Below are 14,740 nucleotides of genomic sequence, written 5' to 3' on the forward strand. Positions count from 1 at the left end.
TTACTTTCCAATACACGCTCCGCGTCAAATTGCAGGACTCCATGAGATTCTTCAGCTATTTATCAAACTTAGTTAGGCATGCCCCAACCTATCAAGCTCAAGCACTCTCCTTAATGCTCTAATATTTCTTTGAGAATCATTTCATCAATTATTTTAACAAAATTGTCACATGCTAATAATTTTATACATGACCACTCAAGTGTGACAATTTATGATAGTTGTGACGTTTTCATTCAAGATCAGAAATAACTTAAGTAGGTCGTTTGAGGTATTATTATCCCAATAATAGTCCCACCCACTTCTACAATGAGGGTTCTAAGTTCGAAAGTTTTTTCTCCTTTAATAATAAAAATGAAAAGAAAAAATCTTAAGAAAAATGTCTACTGATTATTCTGTTAACGTTATCTAACAAACTTAATACTTTCAATGTAAGATAAATACAGTGTCCTTTTATTTATTAAAAATATATCGATAATTTTACTAAAAAAAATCGACGACATAACTCTTTTTACAATTAAAACTTAATCACGAGAAACTATATGTTGAAACCATAGGCAGGTGGAACGCTGATAGAAGGTGATTCAATGTGAATCAATCCATGTTAGAAAGTGCAAGCATTTTATACAAGAGCACCATGGTGACTCAGCTATGTGAAATGCTTACATAACAGATTCATTTGAGGGTAAATTAATTTACAGGATAAGCCAGTCCCAGTGTTAAAATGCTGGCGGCCGCTCGTCTCGGAAGAGTTTGCTGCTGTTTTTACGGTTTCTTCTGCTCCGTAAGTTGTTTAAGCATTTTTCTCCTCCCCTTCTTTCGAGCCAACTCGTATTAAAATCCAACACCTGTGTCGTATCTTGGAAATTCGGTATCATATTGCTTGGAAGCATTTTCTTTTTACACCATCTTCAAGTAAGAGACTTAACACCGTCATTCGAAGAAAAAATAGACAAACAAAACAAAATTACAAATGAGCATTTTCTTCGTGCCTTTCGTGTAGTATAGTATAGCATAGCCTTAGTGAAATTCACTTTCCCTCAAATTATAAAATATAAGACCTCTATAACTATCCGACGAAAAGAAATCTTCAAATGTGTCAATCAGGTTACGTAGATACCAAAATCTTCAGTTGCCATTCACTGCTTCCGTTGTTTCCTGTGACACTCTTTAGTTAGATGCAAAGAAATGGTGCTTCAAAAGGAAGGCTTATCTGATTTGTCAAAATTCTACCTTAACTTCTTCAAAAAGTGTCTCAAACTCAGCTGTTATCTCAGAGAAGGAAGGTCGCTTGTCTGGGGCCGCTTCCCAGCATCTCTGCATCATGTCTAAGAGTTTTGGATGTGCAGCCTCAGGAAGATCTGGACGCAAGCCCTGATAAAAAATAATAAGACCAAAAAAAAAACACAAGACATCAATATTAGAAGAGCTTTTGCCCCAGGTTAACAGTCCTACTACATGGTGGCCTTGTACACTCCTGGACAAGAACATGCTTGTAGTGAAATCAAAATTCCAAGGCCCTTTTCATTGTTTTGTGATGTAGGTTTCTTTCTTTTTGGCAGAACCCCATGACTTTAGCGTTCTAATAGCAGACACCTAAACTGTAGATAATGTACAGGGAATTGACGTTATCCTTCACTGCAGATGTGCTTAAAGCATCAATACTTTGGAGGTTTCTTTCATAACATCAACAGATTGAATGCCTTCTTATACAGGTGACAGCTCTTATAAATCTTTCCATTTATAGTTGATGTACCCAAAAAATTGGAACAGTTCAATAGATTGGTAGTGTTCATTTCCAAGTCACAGCATACTGACCCTTCAGAAGGCATATACATTTCAGACCAGATTTCATGCAGCAACATGTAAACTAAGAACTTTTATTGCAAAAGCAATCAAGTATATACATTCCAAGTGCACATATTCACTAATAACCATAAGGAAGCTGCTTTAATCATGCTTGAAATTGAATGAAAAAAATCAACAAACATTAGAATACAATTGCTTCCATGCAATGAATGATGCAGTAATAACATATACTAGAGAAACAAATCCAAAATTCAATAATAGATCTCGGATACTGAGAAACTCTTCAGTCTTATACTAAACAATGATATAGTTTAAATAATATTTAACTCCATCAATAAAACTGCAAACCTGTCTCACTCCCAAGGCAGCTTGCAATGGAGTCATGGTATCATATGGAACCTGCATACCACGATAAAATACTTTTCAGAAGTATAACTTCCAAATCTTTAAAATCCAATTGCTCATCAACTTTCTTCAATTTCAGGAAATACCTTGGCTGTCACTAGCTCCCACAGTACAACAGCAAAACTGAATACATCTGCTTTCTGATCATATGGCTGATGGTTTATGACCTTGTCAGAGAGAAATAAAGTAAGAAGATAAAATACCAACATAAGAAGTACATACGATGAAGGTTAATGTACACAGCGTGTAAGCCAAAACTATAACACATAACCAGGGGCATAAATAGAACTTGAATCATTAAATCTGCAGCTCCTTTCATTTTTAGCAGAAAACACATGGAAGGAACAAATTATCCAAATATTAGAACATTAATAAAAGACCAGCAGATAGAGGTAATTTCCACCAATAGTTACATTTGTTATCAGAATCATCAAATGTTTACCACGTTTTGAAATAATTAAAGGATGCAACCACAGGCCCTCAGTCTCCTCAGCGGGAAAAAAGAAAAACAAACATTAGAGATACACACCTCAGGTGCCATCCATCTATATGTCCCAGTCTCAGCTGTCATTACTCCTCCTTGGTTCTGGAACCGAGCGACACCAAAATCTGCCACCTTAACAACCTTGAGAGAAAACATAAAGTTCTTAAATTCAGAAAACAAAAAATGTCACAAAAATCTCCCTTTAAACTGTGAAATAATCAATTAACACATGCCAATACAGACTACAACCAGCTATTTTAGCTGTCTACCCTATTAAAATTAAAAAAAAATCATTCTAGGAGACAAATATAGCATGAGAGATGGATCAAGTCACTAAAAGCATAACAAGGACTTGTGCTAATTTAGTAACAAACATAGTCAACAGAAAATGTATCACTGGCCATTGGATTTGTAGGAAGGATCAGCTCACATATAGGAGTCAATCCAGATACACAATGCTAAAACACTTGTTAGTCTCTTCTCTTCTTTTGTGACTGAGATCCTTGCTTCATGGTTTAGCTAGTTTATTGCTTATTCACCCTGGCTTTAATGCTCTTACCGAAGCGAGCTTCATATACAGGACCCCTTACTCAGGGTATTGAAGTAAATTTTTATTACAAGCTGAAACCCAACAAATTTTATAACCTTCCAAACTCTCCATCAGCATTAAAATTCTTAGAAACTAAACCACCAAAATGAGAGATGAATGGAAAAATCAACATTACTTGCTCGATTCATAACAACTTGCATATTAGGTCTACTAATGTAACTTTTACTAATCAAAATTCCACATCCTACCCCAAATGTAACTCCTATTTGCAGAAACATTACAACTCCAAAAGCAGGAGGTTTTCTTGAGACAGATTTACAAAATCAAAGTTCAAATTATAATACATAAAGCAGCATATGCCAAATACAACTAAATGAAACCAGTGAAGCCACGCTACAACTTGCTACTTATGATGAGTCTAAATAGCCACAATGTCCTACAATTAAACATGAAAGGCTAGCCACTCCCCGACCCCCTCACATGCACTTGGTTTGCCAACTAAACAATTCTCAAAAGACAATAATTTATGATCTAGATCATGGCGTATACTTTAATAGTTCAAAACCTGAATGGCATATGTCACTACTCCCCTGACATTTTTTTTTTGATGATCCAAATGCTGATTAGGGTGCAATCAGTTAGAACCGCAAAAGGAAGTCACTACCAGCGTAAGATACCATTAGAAATAAAGTGATTCTTACTCAATAAAGCCACTTTCAGGTCAAACTATCCTTTAAAAGCTTTTCAAAAGAAAGTGTCACGAAAATACACATGAATCATCCAGAGAGAGATAGAGAGGAGATTGCAGATACTTAGAACCAATATGAAACATACCTCAGTTGCATAGACAATATTAATGTGATGAAAAATTATTTAGTGCTATGTTACCACAGACACTTGAACTAATCTCCTAAATAGAGGAACACAACGCAATAGAATTCATGTCCATAAATATCTGATTAAGGGTTAAAAATAATTCATGACATAACTCTAATCTGCTCTCTATAGAGATAAGCATAAGGATTTTCACTAGCATTCTATTCACTAACCCAATGCATGCAAATTCATATAATTAGTTTACTATCCTTCATGGAAGTTTTACCCTTGTTAAGAACTTTTACAAGGGAAAACCCAACTCTTCCAGATGTCATGGTTCTGGTTTACAACTTAATCTTCTGTCATGTTGCCCAACACCTAGAACAATTTAATTATTAGAAAATCAGATAAACTAATCCCTTGAGCATGCTTATATCGACGATATCAAAAAAAAATTCTTACATTGTCTGTATCCATTAGCAAATTTGCTGTCTTCAGGTCCCGATGGATTATGTGGTTTTGATGCAAATACTCCATCCCTTTGCAGACATCAATAGCAAATTTCAGCAGCTGAGAGAGCTTCAAGACATTATGATTCTTATGCAAATAATCATATAGGCTTCCCCCAGGCATATATTCTGCAAACAGCAATATGTGCTAGAAAATGAGAATCTAGATATATATTTGAAATTAAACAGACTCTAACAGCTGCAACAACAAGTGTACAAGTAATAAGAGGGTTCAAGGGAGGGGATGGGGGATTGGAAGCTCTCAATTACTATCAACTACAATAATTCTTTTAGTTGCTCCAATTTAAGTTGACACTTAAAAGATGTTCACCAACCCCAAAAGGAAAATAAAAGAACAGAAGGCCAGCTAATAAAATTTACTAATAAAAAAAATTATGATAACGTAAAACTTTGCTCAACTGATGACCGCTGAACAAAGATCTCCAGAGGACTTGGTTATCTTAGCATGGAACTAACACCACCAAGCGTATGACTCTTCCTTCCAACTGAATACTCCACAGCTAGTACTTGGAGAAAACTTATACGATAAAGCTCCAAAAGAACCTTGATATTTTAATCAAATTAATTCTACCACGACCTAGCAGCAATTAATTGAATCTGCATATGTCCGACAGAATTATTTAAGTCCAGAAGTTTAAAACACCAATACCTACAACAAACTTTTTTACACCCATTGGATTTCTTTTCAGAATTTTTCTTTTGTTTCTTTCTTGGTGGGGAAGGGGGATGTTGACATACAACAAAATTGCTGGAACCCGAGATGACAGATTGATAGTGGTGAAGAGAACCACAAAAGAAGCCTAATTTAATTCAAAGAGGCTATTTCAATTCCTCAAAAGTTTCATACCTGTCACTATGCACAAATTTGGAGATTTTGTACAGGCACCAATAAAACGAACAACATTTTTATGCTGGACCTCTCTGCACTCAAGAACCCAGAAATAAGATTATATCCATATGGTAATGGTCCTACATAAATACAATTGCACTGGAAAACATCAAATATATACTATATCAGAAATTAGGCAATAGATTATTAATCTAAGAAAAAAGGCAAGGAAAATACTTATATTCACATATAATTTAAACCCTTTTATTTGCTTGTAAAACAAGTTTATCCTCAATAAAACTAAAATTAAATTTAACTTAAGAGAGAAAGCTACCAATTCTCGAGGGAGAAAGAGAGATAGAGAAATGCATACATAGAAATGCTATTTGCTGACATACTCCCAAGGGGGAAGAGATAGCATTATAAATCCTTTTATTAGTTAGTAAAGTAAGTTTATGCTTGCCAAGTATAATGATTGCTCCAAGGTAGAATCTAGGCAAAGAAAAAGCTACTTCTACGACTAGACAACCTATGAAGCACGGACAAGGCTCTACCCTCCTAGTATTTGTGTTGTATTCATGTAGTATCCATGTCCAATACAGATACACCAAACAATTAAAAGAAATTTATTATTTCAGACACAGCATGGATATGGCATGGACACCACTGGATATGGCAGTGAAGCCACAAAAATTAAAAGAGAGACAGAAGAAAAGAGAGAGAAGTATCCAACAATTCAACCTTCCTTACTTTGGGCTCAAGCACTGGTAGAGCCAAGGGGGTGGCAGGTGGTGGCAACCACCACCTCTCAATTTTTAATTTTTTTAATTATTATATGTATAAAACTTGATACATATAGTATAATTACCCTTATAATTACCCTTTAGCCACCTCTCATGCAACATCATAGATTCACCACTGTCAAGTGCTATTGTTCTATGTGGGTGAGACTCAGATTAGAGGTGAAAAGTTGGTTAAAAGATTATCTGATAGATAGAGTGGAAGGAGATGCAGCAGAAGCTGGACAGCCTACTGTACTGGAGAAGATGGAGAAAAAAAAGTTAATATAGTTAAGGCTGAAATAAAATTGGGCTGGCTCAAATGGGCTTTTGGGTGGAAGGTTTCAAAGCTTATTGGGTTACACTTTTGAGTCTATAACACAATAGGTCTAGATGAATTTAAAGTATATCCAACACAATTAATTATTTTATGTGCATGATAATAAAATTATTTTAAAAATTTGTGATAAAAAATTGTGATATAATTAAGATTTTTATATTTTGAGAAATTTTAATGCATATTGTTCTTATTTATATTAAAGTATTAAAAAAATTCATTTTAAAACATTTTCTAATAAATAATTAATTAAATTATACACATATATCAAATACATATTAAATTTATATTTTATTGCTATATCCTGCCTCATCATGTCCTAATTTTTCAAAAATTGTTGTGTTGCTGCATCCATATCGTGTCATACCCATGTCCCGTGTTTGTGTCGGTGCTTCCTAGTTGACAACAGAGTCTCAACAACTTTGTTTCACTCCTACTTTAGCTTATTTGGATTAAATGGGTTGTCCGACAAAAGAGGCAAAAAACTCTTTAGGAGAGTGAACCTGCATGAGACAACTTTCAACATGGAAACACAAGTGTTCAAATATTCAACTATTCTTTCCTTCCATTACCATTTTCTTTTGGGTGGGTGGGGGTGTAGAAGGCAAGGGGCAGACAGGTTATTTAACAGAATATAAAGGGATCCAACAGCACAACAATTAAAGATGGTTGCAAAGAACAATGCGAACCCAGAACTGAACTCCAAAGTAACAGTTGAAAGCTTCTCACCGGAGAATTGCCACTTCTTGAGCAAACTCATCTTCCAGAGCATCATTCAAATGCTCAGATCTAAGAATCTTGACAGCAACATCTTGGCCAAGGTAGATGCCACGATACCTTCAGATGAAACATCAGACGAAGCTTGAGCAACAAAAAGGAAAATAAAGAATAGAGTAGATCAGAAGTATCAAGTTCATAGAAGTACAACTCACAGATCTCCACAAGATCCAGATGCAATTCTTTCTCCTATCTTCAAAAGTCTTCTATCTATCTCCCAATCTCCAGATTTTTCTTGTGCTGCAGATGCATCATCTACAGCTGACTGAGAATGCAAAGATCCAGACAGTGACCCCTATATGTCCAGGAGTCATAAGCTAAAATATATTTTTGGTATTCATAATTTACTTAAAGAAGGCAAAATTCAAGCAAATAAAAGAGTGAAAGCAACATAATATGTGAGAGAGATCCATCACAATCCAACAGGAAGATAATAGTAAAGCGCTGAAGAAAATAAATCCATCAAATACAAATTATAGGGGTGAAAAACCAGGGTTACAATCTGCTTAACTACTCGTGAAGTATAAGTTTACATACAGATCAACTGTCACATGCACGAATCTGGCAGTGGCAACATAAAGAACTTCATACTACTAGAAATGTGAAAAACTCTTCAAGTGTACTTGAACCACTTGAACTTCAAAACAAAACCAGACAGTACTGGCCCTTTAAAACATTTTAATGTCAACAGTAGTTTACTAGCTTTATAATGTCCAACTACATTGTAAAAACTACAATCCTGAAACATTAAAAACCATTCTTCCTTTGGATTTGATATAAGTTTCAGACACTTGCAATCAAGCTAGAAAATAAAGCAAAGGCCATAAATAGAATTCACATGGACACAGTTTACCTTGCTTCTAGCGACTGCTTTTTCCATAGCTTTATATAAACCATCTGTATCCTGGCCACAACATTGCAAAGTCAGCAACATTTGGACTCAGCAGAGATCCCTGTCATAAAAGAAATATAATCACAATGCTCCTTAATATATTAAGGCTACTCTCCCAGGATAAACTGTATGTTGCTTAATTTAACCAACTAAATAAATTCAATATATACCAAGCACCAACCCAATTTTTTTTTTTTTTTTTGATTTTATGGTCAATTGTCAAAGCAGTATTAGAACAAAAAGAAAATAAAAAGAAAATAAACAGCAGCTTTTGCAAGGCATGAACAAAAATGACATCAGCACAGAGCCTTAGTATAAAGCATGAATTGATAGCCATTCATTTCCATTCTCAGCATAGTGGGGGGATTCTGAAGTTCTTTTTCCATGAATTAGATCTGAAGAAATGTAAGACATGGATTAACAGAAAAAGCAAATGTTCCAGCATCAAAGCAAGAGTTTTTATTGCTTAAAACAAATCATGAAAAAAAAGAATAAAACTACCATTAAGGAAACTGCACGCACAACAATAGCAGAAGATACATTATGTTCTGTAAAGTAAGATCCATTATTAGCTACACATTCTATGGCTCACCAAACAATATGAAGATACAAAGACCTAATAACAACAGAACATCTAATCGAAAAATGGCTACCTCAACAGGCCATCCATCAACCACAAACACATCCAAAGAGTAGCCATCAGTTGTTGAGAACACATGTGCTTCACGAATGTTAAGTCCTATATCTGAAAGCAATGCCGAAAGCTAGAAGAAATGACAGCTGGTCAGTTTTTCAGATTTGACTAGGTTAACAAGATAAATATTATCCAAAAAAAAAGGTTAACCAGATAAATGATGATGTTCAAAGCCCCACAAGCTGCTTAAATAGAAGTCAAAATTAGTTCTGTATCTCTTTATTACATCCAAGAATTTATTACAATAATATTCTTAGCAGAGGGTAGAGAAAGGTGCGGGATATTTATTAGTGTTCACAAACCAAAATGGATAATCTCTACAGATCTCAAGTCTTTCTAATGCATTTTGCATGCTCCAAGGGTTCAACATAAGCAAGTGGCCATGTTTTTCTTTCAAAAGTTCAAAGGAAATAAAAGATATGTTGGCAGGAATCTGAAGGATACTAGTTAATAGCAATTAAATTAAGATTGTAACAGATGACGTAGGAATTGAACCTTATTGCAAGCTTATAAAATCTTTCACAAATTTTAGCATTGTTCTTAAAAAAGGAATGATTGGGATCCTTTTTTGAAGGAGAGTTTAAACACCATAAACATTTTTTGATAAGCATCATAAAGTTAATGACCAAAAAGTATAAACTGCATCTATTAGCCGCTACCAAGAAAGCAGTTTGAGCAAGACGTCATTATGACAAGCCATCAGATGATGACAACAAGGTTTCAGAAGCCTATCCAGACTATAAAAATTTCCAATAGCATAATAACATTAAAATAGGATAACAAACTGAAAAAATTCCATTAATAAATTGAACGCACAAAATAAAAAACTAGTGAATAACTATGCATCCTAAGCTGCTTTTTCAGATCTCAAAGAAAGCGAAGGATCAAATTCGAGCTGAGCTTTGAATATTTTTTAGCATGGCTGGCCTTACATCAACTGAAACTCAATGGAAAGAAGTTGAATACAATAGATATTAAACCAAAGGATCACATTCAAGCTCAGCTTTGAATTTTTTTATCATCCTGTTGAAAAGTTAACAATGTAACCCTACGATAGTAGATAGAAACCACAGGGCATTCAGTGCTGAGAGACAAATACAGGGTGTTAATGGAAAAAAGTCAACCACAACGATTATAAATGTAAATTTAACCTAAAACCAAAGTAACGCTCTGCATGACAATAAGACACATGTTGTCAAACATACCTGACTAAGCAGCTTTGGCCTGTCGGTGGTAGAAAATATAACTTCATGAATTGGAATATGTACAATATCTTGCCTGCAAAACATTTACCAAAAGACAACTCACTTAACATATGTACATACAACAAATCCATGACTGATATATCAAAGCAGTATTCATCAGCCTCATTCTAGTGTGCATGCATTCTGCATGGTCATGTATGTATAGTACTAAATATGTGCATATACATATAGATAAATTGTTGTGCACAGTTGCTGCTTCAATTGTCAATGCAGGTGAGGGAAGAGAGAAAGTGAATAAGAAGATGACCATCTCCATATAAAACAAAATGCTTTCAAATGAACCTCTTGTCAAGTAACAATGGATTAGACAATCTTAAAATCATTTCAATAGTCAGAAAAACATAACTGAATAGATACTTATGATCTGCAGAGTATTGTTATGATACCAGTAACACAGAACTCCGTTCAGTATAAACATGAATGAGAAGGGAAAGCCAAAGCCATAGAGATCTTGGATACATGTATTGACCCATGTGGGAGGAAAAGAAAACAAAATCAGTTTCATAGTTGCAGGTACAGATTGAATGGTTGACGCACAAAAAATTAGCCTATTAATACCGGTGATGTTTCAATTTAACCATTTCATTTTGTTTTGAAGTAATTCCCCAGAAGGAAGACCCAAATACAAACACACACAGCGTGCACCCCCACCCCCATCCGCAACAAACAAAAATACACAGAGGTTCTCGATCCTAAATGTAGGAAAATCTCTACGTGTAGCCAAGCTAACAAATAGGAAAAAAAATTATAACTGAAGTTTCAAAGAAAGGAAAAAGATGTCTAACAAATCTTCAACAAGGTACCTTTTGGAGAAGTTCTCCGTGAGATATCTATCCTCTACACACTTGGAATTCTTTCTGACATCCAAATTTAGGTCCTCGAGCTTAGAGCAAGGTTCAAAGTCAACTGCATGATCCCTGCTTCTATTTACAGAAGGTAATGGAGCAACAATTAACAAAAATATTAAGAAAACAAAAAAATGTGAAAAAGTCTTTTCAGATCAAATAATGAAAAGGGAAGAGACACAACTAAGAAGGTAACACATATAATACCTTTTATGCGAAGGCACAACTTTTTCACTATGTCCATCATCAAAAGGCCTTTGGGCAGAAAAAGAATTTATAAATTGTTGATCATCATTTGCATCTGCTTTGGTGCAAAGGTTCTACATGCCAACATGTAAAAGGGAGAAAACAGGTAGAATCAGGAAAAGAAGGCAAACAGATCATGCATCATATTAGAAGATATTAAGAATAAATTAGATGTAATACCACTATTGGTGCAAAAGTATAAAGTGGTTAAGAGCATGCGGTTCTTAAAGGGTTCATAAACTGCTTTTTTAAAAATTATTTAGAAATAGTGATTAGGATATGCTATTCTTGTTTATTCATCTATTTTCACTTTCCAAAATCTATAAAACCAGATATATAATCAGCTTCTTCCTTCCTGACTTTCTGTGAAAAAAAATGGAACAAAAAAAATTGGACTACAAAAAGGATAAGATATACTATAATGACATTGGCAGTAGGGCAGAAGAAGGTATCAAAAGATGAAAAAATAAATTTCATTAAAAATTGCACAAAATAATTTAATGAAATACCATAAATATCATGGAGTTTTCTGATCTTGTTTAACCATAACAATTCAGAACCTGTTTTTAGAGTACTACTGCTTCAAAGCATTTTAGAATTTCAAACAGGTACCCATCAGCAAAACACACATTTACACGCAGCCAAATACAAAGACACATCAAGATGCATGAGTTTGCATATCGTTAGAGTTGTATAAGACATATAAGCAGAGACATAAACCTTTCAGCTAAGCCATAAAACAGGAACAAACACCATCAACTTTCCTTACCACAGGCACAAATTCACAAAAACAAAACCGTTGCTCATCTTCATTCACTTCAGCTTATATAAATATAAAAAAAATTACAATTTCCATATATAATAACATAATAACTTATGTGATTACTCGCAATTTTATCTGAACAATTTGAAATTATTAGGACATCAAATCACATTGAGTTCTTCACAAAAATCCTTCAAACACAAATCTATAAGACACATGTCTTGAAGGTACAACCCAACTTTGGAATGACAAATTGCCCTTAATTTCCCATTTTCTTAATGACATGAGTACAGTAGGCCCCTTATGCTTTTCATGACACAACATCCATTCTATATATCATAACATATTTCTCCACTAGTCCTTTATTAATTAATTTTTATAAAGTAATGATAATTTCACGCCAACAATGAAACTATATGCATGATATAAATGACATTATCAACACTTATTTTACACTATATCCTAATCCATGAAAGGAATAAAGTGAGGAGGTAGTTTACTAAATATTACAAATGTAGTAGTAGTACCATAGACCCTTTGTGTACAATTAAAGTTGAAAAAAAAAAAAAGAGCAAAACTTAAAACATTGATATAAAAATATGAAAAGTCTTTTCGTTAATGCTAGGGCCATGCTATCTCAAAATTTAGAGCACAGTAACAGAACTTATTTGCCAAGTAAAAATTCTTCAAACACATATTTTAAAAAAAAAAATTCCCTTTCACAAAAATTTATTGAAAAAAATTCTAATGATCTCCTTTTCACCTTGGACATTAGGTTTGTACCTTTTTTTTTTTGATAAGTATTATTAGGCTTGTACTTAATGCAACTAATATTACTTGCTCTAACAAAACTATAAAAAGAATACTATCTTTTTGACACATGAATTTAATAATAAATAGTACTATTTAATAATAATAGTTTCTGGTTATCTCATGGAAATAAGCAAAGGGTCAACTGCAAATGAAAAGAACTGGATTCACATTACATTAAACACTACGCTTTACTTGGTTGGGAGGATGGAAAGGAGGGAAGAAGGAAAAGGCTTATATCCAATGGTAATTCCAAAAAATAGGAAGGTTGTTCTGAAACCTAACCATTATATCAAAACATTTCCACCCTCCCTATCAAGCAAAGCTTAAAAGAATTGTTCTCAAGTTCACCTGTCACCAACAACCACATGTTCCCAACACTCTGTCTCACAAGCCACCATCTATTTTAATTGATTATCAATCAGTAATGTATTAACACAACTTTATCTCTTCTTGTAACAGCTAGTTTTTAGGAAAAATGATACGCATAACTAGTCCATTTCAAGATATTTCAGTTTCTACCACTTTGCTGGAATTATAAACCACTATCTCCAAAAGTCTGATTTTGAGCCTCTTCACATTAACTTGACCACAAACAGCAACTACATATGAACTAGTAGTCAAAATAAAAAGCAGAAATCTCCATTTTTTTTTTCCACTTTTTCTAACAGCAACATCTTGAATACAACAAAAAGGAAGAAAATCAAAAGACGTTCCTCTTTTGCTATGTAAATAAAAATAAAGAAGTAGTAGTACCTCTAAGAAGCGGATATGATAAACCGGCCGCTTGTCCGGATCCTTCGCTGATGCAAGTAGTTTCTGATGCAACAAAACATCTTCCACTCTCTCCATATTAACATCAAGTCCATAACTGAATCCAAAAACCAAACAACTTCATCAGCCTTAACCAATCCTACAAATAAATTACTAAATTCTTCATAAAACAAGTAAAAAAATACGTATAAAACAGCTACAAATGTATAAATTATTCATATGAGAAATAAATTTTACCTAGCAGGCAAGCGATTGAAGTGAGAATCTAAATGGTCACGAAAGTCAGGATTAGAAATGGCTTCTTCGTGGCCGGTTTCAACTAAGCGATTGAAAACGTCGTTTCTGACATCGTAGCTGTTGAAGCTACCGAAGCTTCTGGGCGGCGACGAGCTCTCTCCGACTCCTTCCGTCAAATCCATCCACAATGAAATCTAATACTTTTTCTTCTTCTTCCTCTCCTTTTCTTCTTTCTTTCTATTTACGCATCGCATGAGGGAAATTGTTGCTGTCTTGGTTGTTGATCAAAGTGAGGAGGATCTTTGACTGGTGATGGAATCTGAGAAGACAAAAACGGAGGGAGAGAATGGGGTTTTGAGAGAGTTTGGAGGGTAAATTTGGAAATTGAGCAAGTGTCGCAGAGAAGAAACAGGAAACGAATGTTCAGGTAGGAAGAAAGAAAAGAGCGAGGCTAAGTCTTTTTTTCTCTTTTTCATTATTTAATTAACAGAATGGAAGAAAGAGAGCTGAAGTGGATAGGGTTCGGAAATTTCTTGGATTAAAATATGTTGACTGAGGTTACGGGAAAACCCTTAGAGAGGGCAGAGAATTACGGTGACAGAGATTCAACGGAATCACGAAAACGCCATTCGGAAGGGGGAAACAAAAACGATTTTGCTAGGGGCACCCGTCAAGCAGCTTTAAAACAGTAAAACAAAAATTCGCATCAGCATTTTAACCTTTTACCAAAACCCTTCCAACCTTTGTACGTTTTTGTTTTGCATCCCTTCCGCTTTCTTACCTAAAAATAGTTAAAAGTAGAAAAGAGAAAAACTAAAACAGCCTTGGTATTGAAAAAACACGGGTCTACTTAAGTACAGACGGTACAAACTATTCAAGCCTTTGTGTATATTTCAAACTT

The 14,740-nt window shown here is 34.4% G+C and overlaps 1 protein-coding gene across 2 annotated transcripts; it reads right to left on the reverse strand.

Moving 5' to 3' along the window:
* Positions 1 to 599: 599 nt before the first annotated feature.
* Positions 600 to 14,338, reverse strand: LOC18592583 (serine/threonine-protein kinase STY46-like). Of its 2 annotated transcripts, none has more exons than XM_018125580.2 (16): positions 13,840 to 14,338; positions 13,585 to 13,699; positions 11,217 to 11,329; positions 10,968 to 11,087; positions 10,105 to 10,177; positions 8,859 to 8,969; positions 8,167 to 8,217; positions 7,469 to 7,578; positions 7,266 to 7,373; positions 5,439 to 5,512; positions 4,524 to 4,699; positions 2,741 to 2,836; positions 2,298 to 2,378; positions 2,155 to 2,205; positions 1,231 to 1,371; positions 600 to 1,155 (listed from the first exon to the last, which is right to left on the reverse strand). In XM_018125580.2, exons 1-16 carry the CDS (start codon positions 14,019 to 14,021, stop codon positions 1,126 to 1,128), a joined length of 1,632 nt encoding a protein of 543 aa, XP_017981069.2. In that variant the 5' UTR covers positions 14,022 to 14,338; the 3' UTR covers positions 600 to 1,125. The 2 variants fall into 2 exon arrangements, with proteins under 2 accessions (XP_017981069.2, XP_017981067.2); XM_018125578.2 differs by having other exon boundaries at positions 7,469 to 7,608; positions 13,840 to 14,337.
* Between the last annotated feature and the right edge of the window lie 402 nt (positions 14,339 to 14,740).

This window comes from Theobroma cacao, chromosome 8 (genome assembly GCF_053813885.1).
Source record: "Theobroma cacao isolate CCN51 chromosome 8, ASM5381388v1, whole genome shotgun sequence".
Taxonomy (NCBI): Eukaryota; Viridiplantae; Streptophyta; class Magnoliopsida; order Malvales; family Malvaceae; genus Theobroma; species Theobroma cacao.